Genomic DNA, 21,147 nt, shown 5'->3' on the forward strand with positions numbered 1-21,147 from the left:
CCTACCTATAAAAGTGAAACAATTTTTCATTCACTTCCCCAGCCTACCTGTGCCTTCAGTATCTGTAAGTGGTGCCAGCAAGGCTGATAAAACGTCCTTTTGTGCCCTTCCTGGTATTTGTAACGTTTTTAAATATTTTGTTTGGAAACCTTACAATGTAAACATGGCAGTATTCATGCAATTACTCTTTTATGTTGACATTTAACTCACTGTAACACTTTGCAACTATTCATACTTTATTGTCAGAACTGCTAAACTCTCACAGGGGCGTTTTAACAGAGGAGGGGGCCCATGTGCAGACTCCTGGTGGACCCCCTTCTCTCCACGGTGCAGTAGGCTATTGCGCATGTGCAGGTCTCCGGAAACATGGCACCTGGCATGTTCTGGAGACTAATTTCACTACTGAGCATGCTTGGCGGCCACTTTGGCTGTGATTTTTGCTGTGGATGCAGTACCCAACATGGGACTTTGGACAGGTAAGTAATAAAACATGGGTGTAGCTTGTGTGGTGTGGACACCCTGGACCCATGTCCCCATGTGCACTGCACACATTTCACCCATTTCTCTAACGTCCTAGTGGATGCTGGGAACTCCGTAAGGACCATGGGGAATAGCGGGCTCCGAAGGAGGCTGGGCACTCTAGAAAGATCTTAGACTACCTGGTGTGCACTGGCTCCTCCCACTATGACCCTCCTCCAAGCCTCAGTTAGATTTCGTGCCCGGCCGAGGTTGGATGCACACTAGGGGCTCTCCTGAGCTCTTAGAAAGTTATAGTCTTAGAATTTGTTATTTTCAGTGAGACCTGCTGGCAACAGGTTCACTGCAGCGAGGGACTAAGGGGAGAAGAAGCGAACTCGCCTGCTTGCAGCCGGATTGGGCTTCTTAGGCTACTGGACACCATTAGCTCCAGAGGGATCGACCGCAGGCCCAGCCTTGATGTTCGGTCCCGGAGCCGCGCCGCCGTCCCCCTTACAGAGCCAGAAGCAAGAAGATGGTCCGGAAAATCGGCGGCATGAAGACTCTGTCTTCACCAAGGTAGCGCACAGCACTGCAGCTGTGCGCCATTGCTCCTCTCACACACTTCACACTCCGGTCACTGAGGGTGCAGGGCGCTGGGGGGGGCGCCCTGAGGCAGCAATAAAAACACCTTGGCTGGCTAAAATACCTCAATATATGGCCCCAGGGGCTATATATGAGGTAAATACCCCTGCCAGAATTCCATAAAAAACGGGAGAATAGGCCGCGAAAAAGGGGCGGAGCCTATCTCCTCAGCACACTGGCGCCATTTTTCCCTCACAGCTCGGCTGGAAGGAAGCTCCCTGGCTCTTCCCTGCAATTCTACAGTACAGTAAGAGGGAAAAGAGAGGGGGGGCGTTAAAATTGGCACTGTATACAGTATATTATATAAAAGCTATTAGGGACATAACTCAGTTAGTCCCTGTATATATATAGCGCTCTGGTGTGTGCTGGCATACTCTTACTCTGTCCCCCCAAAGGGCTTTTGTGGGTCCTGTCCTCGTTTAGAGCATTCCCTGTGTGTCTGCGGTGTGTCGGTACGGCTGTGTCGACATGTTGAATGAGGAGGCTTATATGGTGACAGAACAGAGGCCGATATATGTGATGTCGCCCCCTGTGGGGCCGACACCAGAGTGGATGGATAGGTGAAAGGTATTAACCGACAGTGTCAACTCCTTACATAAAAGGGTGGATGACGTAACAGCTGTGGGACAGCCGGCTTCGCAGCCCGCGCCTGCCCAGGCGTCTCAAAGGCCATCAGGGGCTCAAAAACGCCCGCTCTCTCAGATGGCAGACACAGATGTCGACACGGAGTCTGACTCCAGTGTCGACAAGGTGGAGACATATACACAATCCACTAGGAACATCCGTGACGTGATCCCGGCAATAAAAAATGTGTTATACATTTCTGACTTTAACCCAAGCACCTCTAAAAATGGGTTTTAGGTTTGGGGAGAAAAAACAGGCAGTGTTTTGTTCCCCCATCAGATGAATAAATGAAGTGTGTGAAAGCGTGGGTTCCTCCGTTAAGAAACTGGTAATTTATAAAAAGTTACTGATGGCGTACCCTTTCCCGCCAGGTGGATAAGTTACGCTGGGAGATATCCCCTAGGGTGGATAAGGCGCTCACACGTTTGTCAAAAAAGGTGGCACTGCCGTCTTAGGATACGGCCACTTTAATAGGTACCTGTTGATAAAAAACAGGAGGCTATCCTGAAGTCTGTATTTACACACTCAGGTACTAGACTGAGACCTGCAGATAGTGCTGCTGCAGCGTGGTCGGTGACCCTGTCAAACAGGGATACTAGTTGGCAAACATAAAAACATATTAAAGACGTCGTCTTATATATGGGGGATGCACAGAGGGATATTTTGCCGGCTGGCATCCAAAATAAATGTAATGTCCATTCTGTCAGGAGGGTATTAGAGACCTGTCACTGGACAGGTGATGCTGACTTAAAAAGCGCATAGAGAGCCTTATAAGGGTGAGGAATTATTTGGGGATGGTCTCTGGGACCTCGTATCCACAGCAACTGCTGGGAAGAAATAATTTTACCTCAGGTTTCCTCACAGACAAAGGTACAGTCCTTTCGGCTTCAGAAAAGCAAGCGGGTCAAATGGCGCTTCCTTTCTGTACAGAGACATGGGTAGAGGGAAAAAAGCTGCACCAGTCAGCCTGTTCCCAGAATCAAGATTCTTCCCCCGCCTCCTGTGAGGCCACACCATGACGCGGGTGCTCCACAGGTGTAGCCAGGTACGGTGGGGGGCCGTCTCAAAAATTTCAGCAATTAGAGGGCTCGCTCACAGGTGGATCCCTGTTTCTTTCAAGTAGTATTTCAGGGGTACAAGCTGGAATTCGAGATGTCTCCCCCCAGCCGTTTCCTAAAATATGCCTTGCTGACAACTCCCTCAGGCAGGGAGGCTGTGCTAGAGGCAATTAATAAGCGGTATTCCCAGCAGGTAATACTCAAGGTGCCCCTACTTCAACAAGGACGGGGTTACTATTCCACACGGGTTGGGGTACCGAAACCGCATGGTTCGGTGTGACCCATTTTATATTTAAAATCCTTGAACACAAAAATTCAAGTTCAAGATGGAATCGCTCAGGGCGGTTATTCCAAGCCTGGACGAGGGGGATTACATGGTATCCTGGGACATCAAGGATGCTTACCTGCATATCCCCATTTACCATCCTCGCCAGGAGTACCTCAGATTTGTGGTACAGGATTACCATTACCAAGTCCAGACACTGCCATTTGGACTGTACATGGCACCGAGGGTGTTTTATCAAGGTAATGGCCGAAATGTTGATACTCCTTCAAAAAAAAGGGAGTTGTAATTATCCCGTACTTGGACAATCTCGTTATAAGGGCGAGGTCCAAGGAGCAGTTGGTAGTCGGGGTAGCACTATTTTGGAAAGTGCTACAACAGCATGGTTGGATTCTAAACAGTCCAAAGTCACAGCTGGTTCCTATGACACGTCTACTGTTCCTGGGGATGGTTCTGGACATAAACCAGAAATAGTGTTTCTCCCGGAGGAGAAAGCCAAGGAGTTGTCATCTCTAGTCAGAGACCTCCTGAAGCCAAAATAGGTAGCGGTGCATCATTGCACGCGAGTCCTGGGAAAAATGGTAGCTTCCTACGAAGCAATCCCATTAGGCAGGTTCCATACAAGAACTTTTCAGAGGGACCTGTTGGACAAGTGGTCCGGATCGCATCTTCCGATGCATAGGCTGATAACCCTGTCTCCAAGGACCAGGGTATCTCTACTGTGGTGGCTGCAGAGTGCCCATCTTCAAGAGGGCCGCAGGTTCGGCATACAGGACTAGGTCCTAGGGACCATGGATTCCAGCCTTTGAGGCTGGGAGGCAGTCACACAGGGAAGAAATTTCCAGGGACTTTGGTCAAGTCAGGTTATTTCCCTACACATAAATATTCTGGACCTGAGGGCCATTTACAATGCCCTGAGGCCGGCAAGGCCTCTGCTTCAAAACCAGCCGGTACTGATCCAATCAGACAACATCACGGCAGTCGCCCATGTAAACCAACAGGGCGGCACAAGAAGCAGGATGGCGATGGCAGAAGCCACAAGGATTCTCCGATAGGCGGAAAATCATGTGTTAGCACTGTCAGCAGTGTTCATTCCCGGAGTGGACAACTGGGAAGCAGATCTTCTCAACAGACACGACCTCCACCCGGGAGAATGGGGACTTCCTCCAGAAGTCTTCCAATAGGATTGTACACCATTGGGAAAGGCCACAGGTGGACATGATGGCGTCCCGCCTCAACAAAAAGCTATAAAAGATATTGCACCGGGTCAAGGGACCCTCAGGCGATAGCTATGGACGCTCTGGTAACACCGTGGGTGTACCAGTCGGTTTATGTGTTCTCCCCTCTGCCTCTCATACCAAAGGTACTGAGAATAATAAGAAGGCGAGGAGTAAGAACGATACTCGTGGATGGCCAAGAAGAGCTTGGTACCCAGAACTTCAAGAATTTATATCAGAGGACCCATGGCCTCTGCCACTCAGACAGGACCTGCGGCAGCAGGGGCCCTGTCTGTTCCAAGACTTACCGCGGCTGCGTTTGTCGGCATGGCGGTTGATCGCCGGATCCTGAAGGAAAAGGGCATTCCGGAGGAAGTCATTCCTACGCTTACTAAAGCCAGGAAAGAGGTTACAGCAACTCATTATCACCGCATATGGCGAAAATATGTTGCATGGTGTGAGGCCGAAAGGGCCCCAACAGAGGAATTTCAACTAGGTCGATTTCTGCATTTCCTGCAAGCAGGAGTGACTATGGGCCTTAAATTGGGTTCCATTAAGGTACAGATCTCGGCTCTGTCGATTTTCTTTCAAAAAGAACTAGCTTCAGTACCTGAAGTTCAGACATTTATAAAAGGAGTGCTGCAGAGTCAGCCCCCGTTTGTGCCTCCTGTGGCACCTTGGGATCTCAACGTGGTGTTGAGTTTCTTAAAATCACATTGGTTTGAACCACTAAAAACCGTGGATCTGAAATATCTCACGTGGAAGGTGGTTATGTTATTGGCCTTGGCTTCTGCCAGGCGAGTATCAAAGTTGGCGGCTTTGTCTTGTAAAAGCCCTTATTTGATTTTCCATATGGATAGGGCAGAATTGAGGACTCGTCCCCAGTTTCTCCCAAAGGTGGTGTCAGCGTTTCACCTGAACCAGCCTATTGTGGTGCCTAGGCTACTAGGGACTTGGAGGACTCCAAGTTGCTAGACGTTGTCAGGGCACTGAAAATATATGTTTCCAGAACGGCTAGAGTCAGAAAATCTGACTCGCTGTTTATCCTATATGCACCTAACAAGCTGGGTGCTCCTGCTTCTAAGCAGACTATTGCTCGTTGGATTTGTAGTACAATTCAGCTTGCACATACTGTGGCAGGCCTGCCACAGCCAAAATCTGTCGATGCCCATTCCACAAGGAAGATGGGCTCATCTTGGGCGGCTGCCCGAGAGGTCTCGGCTTTACAACTTTGCCGAGCAGCTACTTGGTCAGGGGCAAACACGTTTGCAAAATTCTACAAATTTGATACCCTGGCTGAGGAGGACCTTGAGTTCTCTCATTCAGTGCTGCAGAGTCATCCGCACTCTCCCGCCCGTTTGGGAGCTTTGGTATAATCCCCATGGTCCTTACGGAGTTCCCAGCATCCACTAGGACGTTAGAGAAAATAAGAATTTACTCACCGGTAATTCTATTTCTCGTAGTCCGTAGTGGATGCTGGGCGCCCATCCCAAGTGCGGTTTATCTGCAATACTTGTACATAGTTATTGTTGAGCCATCTGTTGAGAGGCTCTATTGTTTCATACTGTTAACTGTGTTTCATATCACGAGTTGTACGGTGTGATTGGTGTGGCTGGTATGAGTCTTACCCGGGATTCAAAATCCTTCCTTATTGTGTACGCTCGTCCGGGCACAGTACCTAACTGAGGCTTGGAGGAGGGTCATAGTGGGAGGAGCCAGTGCACACCAGGTAGTCTAAGATCTTTCTAGAGTGCCCAGCCTCCTTCGGAGCCCGCTATTCCCCATGGTCCTTACGGAGTGCCCAGCATCCACTACGGACTACGAGAAATAGAATTACCGGTGAGTAAATTCTTATTTATAGAAACACCAAAGCTCTTTCAGATGTCTGGCAAAATATTAACTAGCATATAACAAGAAATAACTACTTTATCTAGTATTCTTCATGTGGGTGTCCATCCCTGCCCAATATATTCAGTGTCAAACCAAGATAGTGTTAAAAAACACTCCCTGTATTGATGTTGGGAGCAGAGAGGAGGGGTCTTTCTGTCCTTTAGAATCAAGTGGAAGATGGTGGCATCCTTTCCCTATGCCTATAGCATTGAGGGGGCATTTTTCAAAGCTGGAGAAAGAGAAAAAATTGTGAGAGATAAAGTAATGAAAAAAGAATACTAAAGAACTATGCTTATAAACAAAAGTATATAACATATAAAAATATATCTGCAACACTGGTAGGGTAGAAAGGTAGATCATTTTTATAATTTAATGAAATTCATTAATATTATAAATAATATATATCAGTAAAGCAGCATTGTACACAATTATTTGTCTAGCCATAAAATGATAAAATTAAAGTCAGCTGACAACGCCAAACTGTATATCTCATATAAAATGTAAGGATTACCCTTACTGTATATAGCAAACAGCCCCTCTGATTGATTGTGCTCTCCTGTGGAACAACAAGTCTCAGAATGTTAATAACAATTGGATCAGTTTTGGGTGTATATAATCTTTACTAGTTTATATATCAGTGTCCCAGATCTAATTTTCATATAAGGGTGGTCACCCAGTATGCAAAGGAGTCCTCAGCTGCTGAATGTCGCAACACTCCTTATTCCAGACAGAGAACTGGCTGATGTGCCGCTACGAAGACCTGCTTCTTGTGTGAGAATCTCTGGCTGTTAGAGATCAAATGTTTTGTTGCTTTACAAAAGCACATTAAAGTGTTGACGTGTTGCTATACTGCATTGAGTCCAGAGTGCCGCATTTTTGTCTATTACTATATAGGTATCTGGCCTCTAGGTCAACCACACTTACAGTAGGTCAACAGTCATTAGGTCGACCAATATTGGTCGACATGCATTAGGTCGACATGGTCTATAGGTCGACATGGTTACTAGGTCGACACAGGGTCGGACTGGCCCACAGGGGTACCAGGGAAACCACCGGTAGGCCCCACTGCCTGAGGGCCCACTCCTTCATCTAGGGATCAGGTTCCAGACTGTGCACTTGTATTATACATGGTAGATATGTTGCATTACACTGCACTAGACTATTGTGTATTTCAAGCCTCTGTGGAGGCTGGCCACACACCCTTTGTTGGCCTCTATAACTGCATTCCCCCAATGGGCCCTTCATGCCCCAGTCCGACACTGGGTGAACATGGTTACTAGGTTACTAGGTCGACATGGAAAATGGTCAACATAAGTTTTTCACTTTTTTTTTTATTTTTTTAACTTTTTCATACTTTACAATCCACGTGGACTACAACTGTGAATAGTAACCTTTGCCGAGCACAGCAAAACACCTTGCCTAAAGCTTGCTCGCCATGCTAGGGGACATGGTGCACTAATTGGGGTTCCCGGTCACTTTACGAAGAAAACAACACCAATTTTTTAAAATAAAATCCTGTTGACCTTTTTCCATGTCAACCTTGTTCATGTCGACCTAATGACCATGTCGACCTATTTCAGGTGTCGACCTAGTCACTGTCGACCAATAGCGGTCAGCCTAATGATTGTCGACCTAAGTGTGGTCGACCCTATGATCCACACCCACTATATATTACACTATGGGCCAATTCAAATGTCCGCTGTAATTTTTCAATTGTTAAAAATGGGACTTTACCGCAATTTTTTTTTTGCCTAATCCAATCAGAGCCAATTTTTAGCACCTGACAAATTACCTGTTTTCACTTGAAAACACATAGGATCCGTAATTAGTTCACAGACTTATCCATTCATGGCCGTGAAAACAGGGCACTTATCAGGGATTTTTTTCGAGGCCCCAGCAGACCCCCCAAAAATTCCCTGATAACTGATAATGTCAGGCTGCCTTGGGGGCTAATTGAGTAGCTCCAGGGGATCAATTAGCCTGTGGTAAATTACTGTGGGCCATTGAATTCCCCCCTATTTTTTTTAACGTGGTGACAATTGTTTATTTTATGTAAAGTGTAAGAAAGATCTCCCAAGCTAATTTACATTGATTTACAAATTGTACAGTAACTCCTTATGTATAGCTTGCACTCCTTGTAGCTGAGCAAACTATCTAAACCCAGCGTAACTAGTGAAGAAGGAAAAGATGTTATATTATTACACATTATAGTGTGTTGGAGATGTAGGTACTGTGTACTCTGCTCTGGGGTACTCTGATATCTGTAAATAGATGGAGGGCTCTATATCTGGAATGTCTAAGGGTGGTAAAAGACAGGTTTTTGTTATGGAAGAGAATACAGAGTAGCCCAACCAGAGCAACTGATTAAACTTTATAGCACCCTACAAATGGCAAATTGTATATTTCATCTGGTATGGCTTATGAAGTTGAGAACTTTTAATGGAATTATAAACAAATAAATACCCTGAGATATGGTACCTGGAAACGGTATCCTGATGATCTCTAGGATTGCCCAAACCTACTGTAGTTGTATTGTGTTGTCCTATTACTCACCAACAGATTATTCCTGCTAGTGTATATTGTCCCTGATCACCTCTTATACTGCTAGAGGCCCTGCGGAAAGTAGATTTTTTTTAATTATTATTATTATTATTATTATTATTATTATTATTATTTTCTATGACCAGTGAGTAAAGGTGAAAATCAGAACCTGCTATGGGACATCCTGATAAACTGCGGTGAATGCATCATGGACACTTTGCTCCTGAAGGCTCTGTAGCCTTGTCCTTTTAGTGTAGTGTATGGCTGGCCAAACCGGTCCTCGAGATCTACCAACAGTTCATGTTTTCCAGGCCTCCTGGAGATCTGTAGAACTGTCAGTTAGGAATGAATGCAGCACATCTTAATTAGTAATGACTACACCTGTGCACCAGCTAGGTGACCTGGAAAATGTGAACTGTTGGTAGCTCTCGAGGACTGGTTTGGCCAGCCCTGATGTAGTGGAACGTGGGAATATACCTAACTTCCATGTACCATGTTCACTTGGGTCCCCCAGCCATATCTTATGCAGTATTGGGCTGTTATAAGAAATAAACCCCCTGGTGATAGGTAAGACTCCTTGTTACAGCTCAATCTCCTCTTTTATGCTAGTTATCTGTATCTCACAGTGCCTTGCTTGCAATAATTCATACTCATAGTGAAGCCTACCTTCTGGGATAGGCTGGAATAGATTACTATGACTGTTTTACCTTATTAATCACCCAGAATGAAGTACAAACTAGTTGTCCTGAATAAACAATAGGTCATATTGTTGTGAGTGGTTTATTTAGTAATGATGACAACCATCTTGGGGTTGTGGAGCTGAAAGACCCTGGCCCAAGAAAAACATTACATTTGAGGACTGGAAGAAGTGGTTCTAGCTTGATATACATACATATAAAGTAGCATTTATTGCAGCGTATGGAGCACTGTAAGGGTAAAGTGGGGAATCTTTTTGGTTTAGCTTCAAGTAGCTTGGGATGCATGAAACCATGTTATAGTTCTCCACACATTGCAAAAATCCCTATTTCATCTGTACAGCAATACAGAGTTGTGGTAATAAGCACTCTCCCCCAAATCTGGTAGGGTTAGGAGACAAGACAGAGGATCCACCAGGAGTGGTGGCTATTGTTTTATTATTACTCCAGCCCATCACCATCTATTAATAAATCATAGCTATACACTGCATCATGTGAGGCCAGGAGAGAGACTTCTGACCCTAGGCTAGAGGTTGTGTTTGAACAGTGCCAGGGAATACAGGAATACTCATTTTCCTGTTACACCAGGCTCCCTTCCTGTTCTGTCCTATAGCTTGAATATACAATACATTTGCATATTTTTAAAACAAGAATAATTTTATCTTGTCCCGTACAATTAGCTCACTACCCATACAATATGTTTATTTGCATGTTTAGGAAACATGATTAGATTTATCTACTCCCGTACATCAGCCCAGCGCCCAATGTTCCTGCTAATACAATCATTGTCTTTATGTAGAAGTTTTATGTTATTTAGTAATAATAGGGCTTCTCACCCACAAGTTATTTAAAAAAGAAGTATAAAAAAGTATTAAAGTACAGTATATACAAAATATATAAAAGTAGATATAAAAAACCTATAAAACTAATTATTGCACAAACGTATATATGCAGTATAGGGGCATATGTATTAAGCCTTGGGGAGAGAGAAAGTGGAGAGAAATAAAGTATCAGCCAATCAGCTCCTAACTGCCACGTTACAGGCTGTGTTTGAAAAATGACAGTTATGTGCTGTTTGGTTGGCAGTTTATCCCTCTATCTACTTTATCTCTCTCCAATGCTTTATATACCTGTCCCCGTAGTGCTGAGGTTTAAATGTAAAGTAGATAGGTGGCTTTCATTATACAGTACTTTTCTATAGAATCTGTGGGGATAATAATAACTAGTCACTGTTTAGGTTAATAATTGTCCAGCTTTTGAATAGGGATAGTTTCTTATCTATTATTCCGCCAACTTCTTGTTTCCAAATCCCGTGTCCAACTAATTAACCTTTCTGTATCATACAGAAAAACAAAACAAGGAAAGCATAAGGTAAGTGTGCTATGTACAAACAGACTCACTTCTCTAATACAGAGAAAACAATAAGTCTATTTGTTACATATACTGTAGCGTGCCATCTTTCTGTGTGTGTTCTCTGGATCTGTAATACATACTGTATAGCAGGAACATATTAAATATAGTCTAATGGTACTTGTGGCCTTTATTTTACCATGGTTAATCCAAAATGAGTTTCCTGACACTTTGTTGGATGTGGAGCTTTCAAAAAGAAAGTGCTGGGAGATAGATGGGTGGAAATTGGAAGCTAATCATCTGCCATTACACTGTGCCTCTTATCAGTCATTGCCTGTGGTGGACGTGCTTGGCCGGCTGGATCACTACTCATCTTGAATGTCTGTCCTGCTGTTATCATAGTCAGTGCACCAAACCTGTTTCCGTGACATGTCGTTATCACCGTACACTTTTAAAAGTTGGCGATGAATATTTGTATAATGTTCCAATGCTAAGTTCTTGTTTAAGTGAGGAAGTAGTCTGCGACTGATTTAAAAAATTAAGATTAATAAATCACCTGGGCCTGATGGAATGATTAAAACAAATTAAGATTAATAAGTCACCTGGGCCCGATGGAATTCACCCGAGGGTTCTCATGGAACTATACTCCGAACTAGCAACTCCGCAATCTTTGATTTTCATTGACGCACTTACATCAGGCTTGGTTCCCAAACACTGGCGTATAGTGGAAGTTGTGTAGATATTCAAAAAGGGAAGTAAATCTGAACTGGGTAATTATAGACCAGTAAGCCTTACATCTATAGTGGGGAAAGTACTGGAAGGTATTTTAACAGATAGGATACAGAAGTTCCTGGAAGCCAATAAGGTTATTACTAGGATCATGTCAAACAAACTTATTAGGCTTTTATGAGACAGTTAGTGCTAACCTAGATCAGGGCAAGGAGGTGGATGTAATCTTGTTAGACTTTGCTAAAGCTTTCGATACAGTACCGCACATGAGACTATAATTTAAAAATAGTGGGGCTAGGGAGCACAATATGCACTTGGGTTAAAAATTTTCTGGATAAGAGAGCAGCGAGTAGTGGTAAATGGAACTTCTTCAAATTGGACTGAAGTACTAAGTTGCATGCCACAAGGGTCTGCACTTGGACCACTATTGTTCAACATTTTCATAAATGATCTAGAGGTAGGTCTAGAGAGCATGGGGTCAATTTCTGCAGACGATACCAAACTGTGTGAGCTTATAAATTCGGAGGGGGATACTGAGTCTCTTCAGAATTACCTATTTAAATTAGAAGCATGGGCTGCAAAATGGAGAATGAGGTTTAAACAAGTGTACAGTATTGCACTTTGGTAGCAAGAACAAAAATACTACCTACATACTAAATTGGTTAAAAACTATGGGTATCTGTACTGGAAAAAGATTTAGGTGTTCATATAGATAACAAACTCAGCAGTAGTACCCAAAGTAGGATTGCAGCAAATAAGACAAACAAGGTATTAGCATGCATAAAATGGGGAATTGATGTAAGGGATGAGAGTGTTATAATCCCATTATATAAATCACTTGTAAGGCCACATCTCGAATACTGTGCACAATTTTGGGCACCATACTACAAAAAGGATATCCTGGTACTTGAAAAGGTTCAGAGATGGGCGAACAAATTTATTAAGGGGATGGAGACACTAGAATACGAGGAAAGGCTTGGTAATCTAGGCATGTTTACACTGGAAAAGAGGAGATTAAGAGGGGACATGATTAACATTTACAAATATATAAGGGGACAATAAACAGAGCTAGCAGGGGATTTGTTTTTGGTAAGATCAATACAGAGGAAGCATGGACATCCACTTAGGCTAGAGGAGAGGAGATTTCGCTCACAGAGGCGTAAAGGTTGCTTCACTGTACAATATGTAACTCCCTGCCTGAGAGAGTAGTAATGGATAAGGATATACATGGTTATAGTGGGTAGATCACGTACTATAGAAAAAAAAGAGGAATAAACATAACGGCCAACATTCACAACTGATAAAATTGTCCTAAAAATAATACAGTGCAGGAGACCAATAATAGGTTGAACTCAATGGACAAATTGTCTTTTTTCAACCTCAGAAACTATGTAACTTTGTAACAATTTGCTCTTCAGACGCAGAAATCTGATCACACTACACACCTCATTGTATGACCATGTTTCCAGCAGATCCGCCATCTAACACCTAATGTTGGGACAGTATGGCTGACATGAGGTACAGTCTAATGGTCTTGAGGGGAAGCAGTGGTCCACCTGCTCTGACCTGGTGGGAAATGAGAATGAAATAGAGAACATTACACATGTGAGAGGTCTTGTTACCTTACTTATTGACCCACCCTCGAACTTGCCAATTTTGTACTATGCTCATTGCACATTCAGTGTAAATCAAAATACAATCCTTAATGTCAGAATTAATATACTCTAGAAATATATTTAATTTTTGCTGAGACAATTTGCAGAATGTCCAGCCTTTATAATCTTTAATGACACTGCTGTTATATAATGGATTTACAGTATATTCTAATGTATCCCTCAAGATTCTTAGGGGCATATTATATTATTGCCAGCCCATACTGACGCATGCGCAGGCCAACAGCCGCACATGTACGTTACACTCGCTGGGTCTGAAACCTAAAAGAATATCAATTTGCAAAAAAAAATTTCACCAGAAGAAGACTCTCTCACAAGCTCTGACCCAGCACTTGAAGGTTGATTATTGCAAGCCTTTTGGTTATGGGCAATATCATCGTAGACACATTAAAATGCAAGATCTGATAAGTATGCCCTTTATGGGGAGATTTATCAAACTTTCTAAAATTAACAAGTAGTAGTGGTCCCCTTAGCAACCAATCACATTTTATCTATCATTTTAAATAATGTAGTAAATTAATAATACCTAGAATCTGATTGGCTGCTATAGGTAACACCTCTGCTTGTCCTCTTTAGAAGATCTGATAAAGCTCCACTTAATATTGAGTCTCTATTATTTAAAAAAAAAAATTAGCTAAGGGTCTGTCTGTGTTATATTTAATTCTTTGATCGTTTGTGGTCACGAATCCTTTGCCGCAACTGTAGTCCATTGTTCTGATTATCACAAAAAGGATAATTCCTATAAAACACAATAAACACTAATACACTAAAAATGAAGCATGCATTAAAGCACAGGATTGGATGCCGCAAAAGGTGCACGCCAGGTGCACAAAGGTGCACGCAATTAATTTAACATTTTTAATATTGCATGACTAATTCACTGTGCAACCATGTGACACTCGTTTTCTTAGCTTCTTTAACTGATTGTTATTTTCTCCCCAGAATGAATGATCCTGATTACCAGACAGGTAATGTATAAGCAATGCTTCATGTGTATGACTAAAAATCACTGTGCCTTCGGAATATAAGGGCTTGTGTTTGCAGGTATTGAAAACAAAATTAGTTAGAAGAAGTATAGAGAAAATATGGTACTTTGTCCTCCTTTTAATGGAGAGTAAAAGTCTGTATGCAGCATCGTGTTCAGTACTGTGTAATTCATGAGTGTTCTTGTATAGTGTTTTATAAGTGATGATGATGCTAAAGAAGATCCTACAAATTTGAGACAGTATCTTTAGAACTAGGACCATGGGGGTCATTCCGAGTTGTTCGCTCGCAAGCTGCTTTTAGCAGCTTTGCACACGCTAAGCCGCCGCCTACTGGGAGTGAATCTTAGCTTATCAAAATTGCGAACGAAAGATTAGCAGAATTGCGAATAGACAGTTCTTAGCAGTTTCTGAGTAGCTCCAGACTTACTCGGCATCTGCGATCAGTTCAGTGCTTGTCGTTCCTGGTTTGACGTCACAAACACCCAGCGTTCGCCCAGACACTCCCCCGTTTCTCCAGCCACTCCCGCGTTTTTCCCAGAAACGGTAACGTTTTTTCGCACACTCCCATAAAACGGCCTGTTTCCGCCCAGAAACACCCACTTCCTGTCAATCACATTACGATCACCAGAACGAAGAAAAAACCTCGTAATGCCGTGAGTAAAATACCTAACTGCATAGCAAATTTACTTGGCGCAGTCGCACTGCGGACATTGCGCATGCGCATTAGCGACTAATCGCTCCGTTGCGACAAAAAAATAACGAGCGAATAACTCGGAATGACCCCCCATATTAACAACAGAGCATGTGTGTGTGGAGGGGGTAGGGGTGGGGTGTGTGTGGGGGGGGGGGGGGTTGCCCAGAGGCATGTTCTGATGTATCTAATACAGTGGTTCTCAAACTCGGTCCTCAGGACCCCACACAGTGCATGTATTGCACGTAACCCAGCAAGTGCACAGGTGTATTAATTACTCACTGACACATTTTAAAAGATCCACATGTGAAGCTAATTATTTCACTTGTGATTCTGTGAGGAGACCTGCAAAACATGCACTGTGGGGGTAATTCCAAGTTGATCGCAGCAGGAAATTTTTTAGCAGCTGGGCAAAACCATGTGCACTGCAGGTGTGGCAGATATAACATTTGCAGAGAGAGTTAGATTTGGGTGGGTTATTTTATTTCTGTGCAGGGTAAATACTGGCTGCTTTATTTTTACACTGCAAATTAGATTGCAGATTGAACACACCACACCCAAATCTAACTCTCTCTGCACATGTTATATCTGCCTCCCCTGCAGTGCACATGGTTTTGCCCAATTGCTAACAGAATTCCTGCTGCGATCAACTTGGAATTACCCCTTGTGTGGGGTCCTGAAGACCGAGTTTGAGAACCTGTGATCTAATATATATGCTGGCTGGTTCCCTTGGGGATAAACAACACTGTGTGTATCAGGTGCCTTGCAGCACCTGGGACTCAGCATAAGGCATCACACTTCTTCTAAGCCTGCCTCCAGACTCGTTTAAAACTAGCCAATGGGAGTCTGGGGGCGGGCTTAGAAGGAGTGTGATGCCTTATGCTGAGTCCCGGGTGCTGCCCATCCACAGGGGAACTGGCCAGCACATATATTAAATACATCAGAACATGTATGATTATATGGGCTAAGCGATTCTCCCCTGCACTACATGGTTGGCACTGCAGCCGCCGCTGGTGGCAATACATAGATATTGTTGTAAAACGACAAGGAAATGTTGCCACTGACCGCAGACACATACAGACAGCTTGTGTGGAAGTAATCGCCTAAGAATAGCACTCCTGAGTCACATGACTAGCAATGCCACACATAGCGCCTGGTCACGGGTACTCCTAAATCATTACAGTTGTTACAAATACATTGCATTTAACTGGGCACTATATTGTTGCTAAAAGTAGAAGCTGCCAAGTACAGATGAGGTATAACATGCAGCCTCTCTTACCAGTCTGTTCTCCGCTTGATAAATAAGCCCTTTAGACCAGGCATGTCCAAACTGCGGCCCTCCAGCTGTTGTGAAACTACAAATCCCAGCATGCCCTGACACAGTTTTGCTGTCAGAGAATGCTAAAGCTCTGTCTGGGCATGCTGGGATGTGTAGTTTCTCAACAGCTGGAGGGCCGCAGTTTGGACATGCCTGCTTTAGACAGATAGCAAAGGTCACTTGAAGCTGCAATATGGTATAAGAGCAGTGCATTTGCTTTGCACAAATATTCCTATTTGTCCAGCAAGTGTATGACAAGGAAGGAATGTAAGCATTTTGGGCATACTCTGAGCACAACATGCACAAGTATAACTATAATGTACAATTATCCCTTTAAAGTTCTAACTACTATCACTTTTACACCACTTCTTATGTAATTTCATTATATCCATCTATCTTGAACAAAGCTTGTTTACTGTAGTATTGAAGTAAGTGTACAGTTCAATGGAAAACAAGCAAAATACTGCGCCCGAATCACAAAGCAGCTAATAATATCCCAACACAAGTACCATCAAATCATGTAAACATACAATACAAAAAAATAGAATGAAAATAATTCTATTACTGTAAGCTGCTGAGTGGTTTTCTTTCTTCCATTTATGTTGTTTTCTCAGAGTAAATGAGACATAAATCCTGCAGGGTACTTAAAACATGAAACAATTCTGCTCAGTCTGAGGACCTCCATCTTTAATATAACATACTGTACTGTTCAAGGTGAAAGAGCAGACTCCTCCTCCAGACACCCCAGTTGTATTGCCATACTGCTAGGGAATTTCCAGTGCCTGTATTAAATGCTTTACTTTTCTGGATGTCACGTTCAGGTCACCTTTGAATACTCCCCAGGATACCAGAAAATGTAACGTCGGAGAAAAATTGTCGTGTAGCAAAGTAAAAAAAAAAATGTATTCACACTTACAAAAGTCATGCTCATTTTAAAAATAAAAAATTACAGAATATTCAAAATTTCATAATAATTAGCCCCAGCTCCCCTACCGGAATAAGATAGAATGCAAGCCCATATAAAGGTCTATAAGCAAGGGTTCTGGCAGGGCCGTTTCTAGACAATTTGGCTCCCAGTGCGAGATTTAAAAATGTGCCCCCCCCCCCCCCAATTGATCTAAAAAAAAAAATGCGTGCCCCCCCTCATATCGCTCCCGACAAGGGTGTGTGGCCTGATTAAAATGGGCGTGGTCTCATTAAAGTGGGCGTGGCCTCGTCTGATATCATCACACCCACCACAGGGGAAAAAAAATAAAAATAAAAAAGTCCCCTTTTTACACATTACAGCAGGCAAGTGTCCCCATATTACAGTGCGGCAGGCAGGTGTCCCCATTTTACACAGCGCGGCAGGCAGGTATCCCCATTTTACACAGTACGGCAGGCAGATATCCCCATTTTACACAGTACGCAGGCAGGTGCCCCCATTTTACACAGTGCGGCAGGCAGGTATCCCCATAGGCAAGTGTCCCCATTTTACACAGTGCGGCAGGTAGGTATCCCCATAGGCAGGTGTCCCCATTTTACACAGTGCGGCAGGCAGGTATCCCCATAGGCAGGTGTCCCATTTTACACCTTGAAAACATGTCGACCTAGTGACTGTCGACCTATAGTGGTTGACCTAAACATTGTCGACCTAGACACTGTCGATCTTCAGACCAGATCCCGTCTGGGAGTCTCTCCACTATGTCGGCTCTTCCACTTTGAACAGTATCTCATATTAAAGACTGAACACAAATGACACAAATTCAGATGAGGGGTTACTGTTTTTGAAACCCTCCAGGAATATGTTATGTGTATATTTATGTTTTCTTCTGTGTCCCATTTATGGTGAGAAAATGCTAAAATGGAGAAAAGAGCAACAACACTTAAAGTAACATCATTATTATTTGTTATAAAGATACAGTATGTTTCACATTATGAAAATCTGTACAAACACTTGAATCAAATAAGGAAGAGGAAATAAAAAGTAAAAAAATTCAGTCTGTAAGGACCTGTAAAACAAATTGTTCATGGGGAAAATGTTGATACATTTTATTTTACAACCTTCATTGCACATCAGTGAGCTCTGGACTTTGCTCGGTACATGTAATAATTTGCTGATGACACTGAATTAGAAGCAGAAAGATAAATACTGGCCCGTTACAGAGGGGAATGCAGTGATACGTGTACTACTGTATTCCTGTCTTTCATAGCCAGATTAAGGAGGGGGTGCAGGGAATACTGTACCCTGAGCCCCTCTGTCAGGGGGCCCCCTGGCTGTGACATCACTAGCTCTCCCTCTTTTGCAACAGCAGAACCAGGCAGCCAGAATGCAAGAAGGACAGTATACAGATCAGGAAGAGACACAGGAGTATCAGGTTTCATGAGTCACCAATAACGCTTCCTAACCAGAGGAGGCATAGGAGGGAGGGAGAGAGCCATAAGTGTCCTCCTCTTCTGTGTTGAAATACCTTTCTTATTAATTGAATAGTTCAACACAGGTGATGCCAATTATATATATATACATATATATCATATAAAAGAGAAGCATTTTGTCCCTCCTGGATAGGGTCATGTAGGGAGGTATTCACAATGTAATATACACCCCTCACCCACCCCCTTCCCCAGGGCCTCCTTGTATTAAACTCTCCCCCCCCCCCCCCCCCCAGGGATTAATCCGGCCAAACTGTCTCTGTACAATAATTTGTTTATGACATGGACAATTCTACCAGTCAGACTAAAAATGGGGCATTGTCTTTGCTTGTGAAATACAAGAAGTATAAGCCACCTGAATTTCTGGTTCATATCATAATCTATTTCTGTTCTGTAATCTACTGTATGATGCTTTCAAGCCCAAATGTCAATACACATTGGGGGTCATTCCGAGTTGTTCGCTCGTTGCCGATTTTCGCAACGGAGCGATTAAGGCAAAAATGCGCATGCGCATGGTACGCAGTGCACTACATTATAATTAGAGGAATTAATAGACACACAGTTGTGTCAAAAGAGATATTAATCACTTTTCATACTTTCTTCACTTTCTTCCTTTGCATTTTTAATATTTAGCTGATGTTCATAGATATACATTTTTCTAAATATTAATAAAAGTTCATTATTAATATACTTTGCATTTTTGTGCACCATGTACAGTATGGATAATGCTTTCTCTCTTTTCTCTCTTTTTGTCTGTTGTATATAATTAGTTGTCAATGGTAGCACCCCCTCAGATATTGTGAAATATTTTGAACTTTAATTATTAGGAGGGGCTCTTTGCTACCTATGTATTAATGTACCAATGCAGAGGGCATCCACATTTTGGTCTAAACATCTGTCATGGAGCGCCACTATCTCCACTTTAAACAATTCAGGGTTATTTGCTCAGTATAACACTTTACATTAAGAGTTGTAATTTTGATTCACAAGTACTGTAGGTGATAGAATTGGAATTCCACTTGAAATTGGTTTGAATCTACTGTTGAAACATTTAACAGCATACTGTGTATTGTCTAGAACAGCCGCTGCAACACATGCCAGCATGTACTGACAAGGTTTCTGTGTTAGGGCATTCTATAACTGTGGCAGTGCATGCTGGTAAGTTTAGTTCTACAGCTGCTGTAGTGCCACATTTTGCATACTCCTGGTCTAGAACGTGTCTTTCCCATGCATGGTTTCATACAATGGCTTCAAGTCTTACCATCTGGTAGAGGACTCTCAGAAAGTTAGATACTCAAACCCAGGGAACTAATAAAGAGACAAAGAAACTTTATAATTTTTTTAACCTAACTTAGTGCCCATGAGTTTAGAACCACATGCAGAAAGCCTACCACAGTGATATGTTTTGTGCTACCTATGGGCTGATTCAGAATTTGTGCTACAAATGGGCTCTCAATATGTCTGTCAGATGATCCGGAGTACAGGCCGTTGGCTGAGATGGTTCTACAGCTCCTATTGTGGTGTAAAATTGCTCTACACATAACCTGCAGACTAACGAGTGGTGCCTGGAACCACATGCCTAACACTTATAGTGAGACCCTGCCTGTTAGTCAGTGCTAGGTGATTGTTTTGTCAACCTGCTTTGCGCATAACCCATAAACATTGGAATGATACATCTGCTTTGACCTCTGGCTTTCCTTTTGATCACTCTCCTGTATTGAATTATGTGTACGGACCTGGCTTGCTTATTGACCATGCTTAGAAATTCCTTTGCTTACTAGTGATAGCTGTGTGCTGAATACTGGATTTGTTTTTGGATCATGTTTCTGTCTCATCACTGCTTGGGTGGTAGGACTGTGAGTAAGAAAGTTGCTAAAAATTGCAATATGCACTGTATACACCAGGCATGTCCAAACTGCGTCCCTCCAGCTGTTGTGAAACTACACATCCCAGCATGCCCTGACACAGCTTTAGCATTCTCTGACAGCAAAACTGTGTCAGTGCATGCTGGGATATGTAGTTTCACAACAGCTGGAGGGCCGCAGTTTGGACATGCCTGGTATACACGTTACAGTAAATGGGCCTGAGAGCGCAGATAAGTACCCAAGTATTTTGCAGCATATAAGATGCTAATCAAACCAGAAGCATATGTATTTTATTTTTTATAAACAACACTAATACACATACAAGCAACCATCCCTCTTCCGAAACAGATTAGTAAATATACTTTATTTTGTAAAATGAGTATTCATAATAAAGTAATCTTGCTTTTAAATCACAATTTCAGTACTTTCATTTAATTTTCATCAATGGGTGTGATTTTCCCATTCAAACATGCCTGTGTCTATTATCATCTGCTCAAAACTTGTGCCAGGGCTCAAGTCCCACTATAAATCAGATCCAGAATATTGTTTATGCTAATTTCAGTATGTGGGTCTTAAACTGGTAAAATAATCTGAGATTTGTAATAAGATTACACCACATTTCTGCTTCACTATAAGCCACAGTGCTCTATGCATTTAATCAAACTCTGTATTCCCTGACCATAACACAGAGCAAATTCATATATTACTTCTGTT

The 21,147-nt window shown here is 42.8% G+C and overlaps 1 protein-coding gene across 2 annotated transcripts in view; it reads left to right on the forward strand.

The window, feature by feature from the left end:
- The window catches only part of LOC134966062 (carcinoembryonic antigen-related cell adhesion molecule 1-like), a 78,865-nt gene that overhangs the window by 50,019 nt on the left and 7,699 nt on the right, over positions 1–21,147 (forward strand). Inside the window, exons 9-10 of one of the 2 annotated variants that reach the window (XM_063942527.1) lie at positions 10,756–10,780; positions 14,104–14,129. In XM_063942527.1, the coding sequence (XP_063798597.1) occupies positions 10,756–10,780; positions 14,104–14,129 (51 nt within the window). The remainder of the gene's footprint in view (positions 1–10,755; positions 10,781–14,103; positions 14,130–21,147) is intronic. The other variant, XR_010188578.1, reaches the window with a different exon arrangement.

This window comes from Pseudophryne corroboree, chromosome 10, assembly GCF_028390025.1.
Source record: "Pseudophryne corroboree isolate aPseCor3 chromosome 10, aPseCor3.hap2, whole genome shotgun sequence".
Taxonomy (NCBI): Eukaryota; Metazoa; Chordata; class Amphibia; order Anura; family Myobatrachidae; genus Pseudophryne; species Pseudophryne corroboree.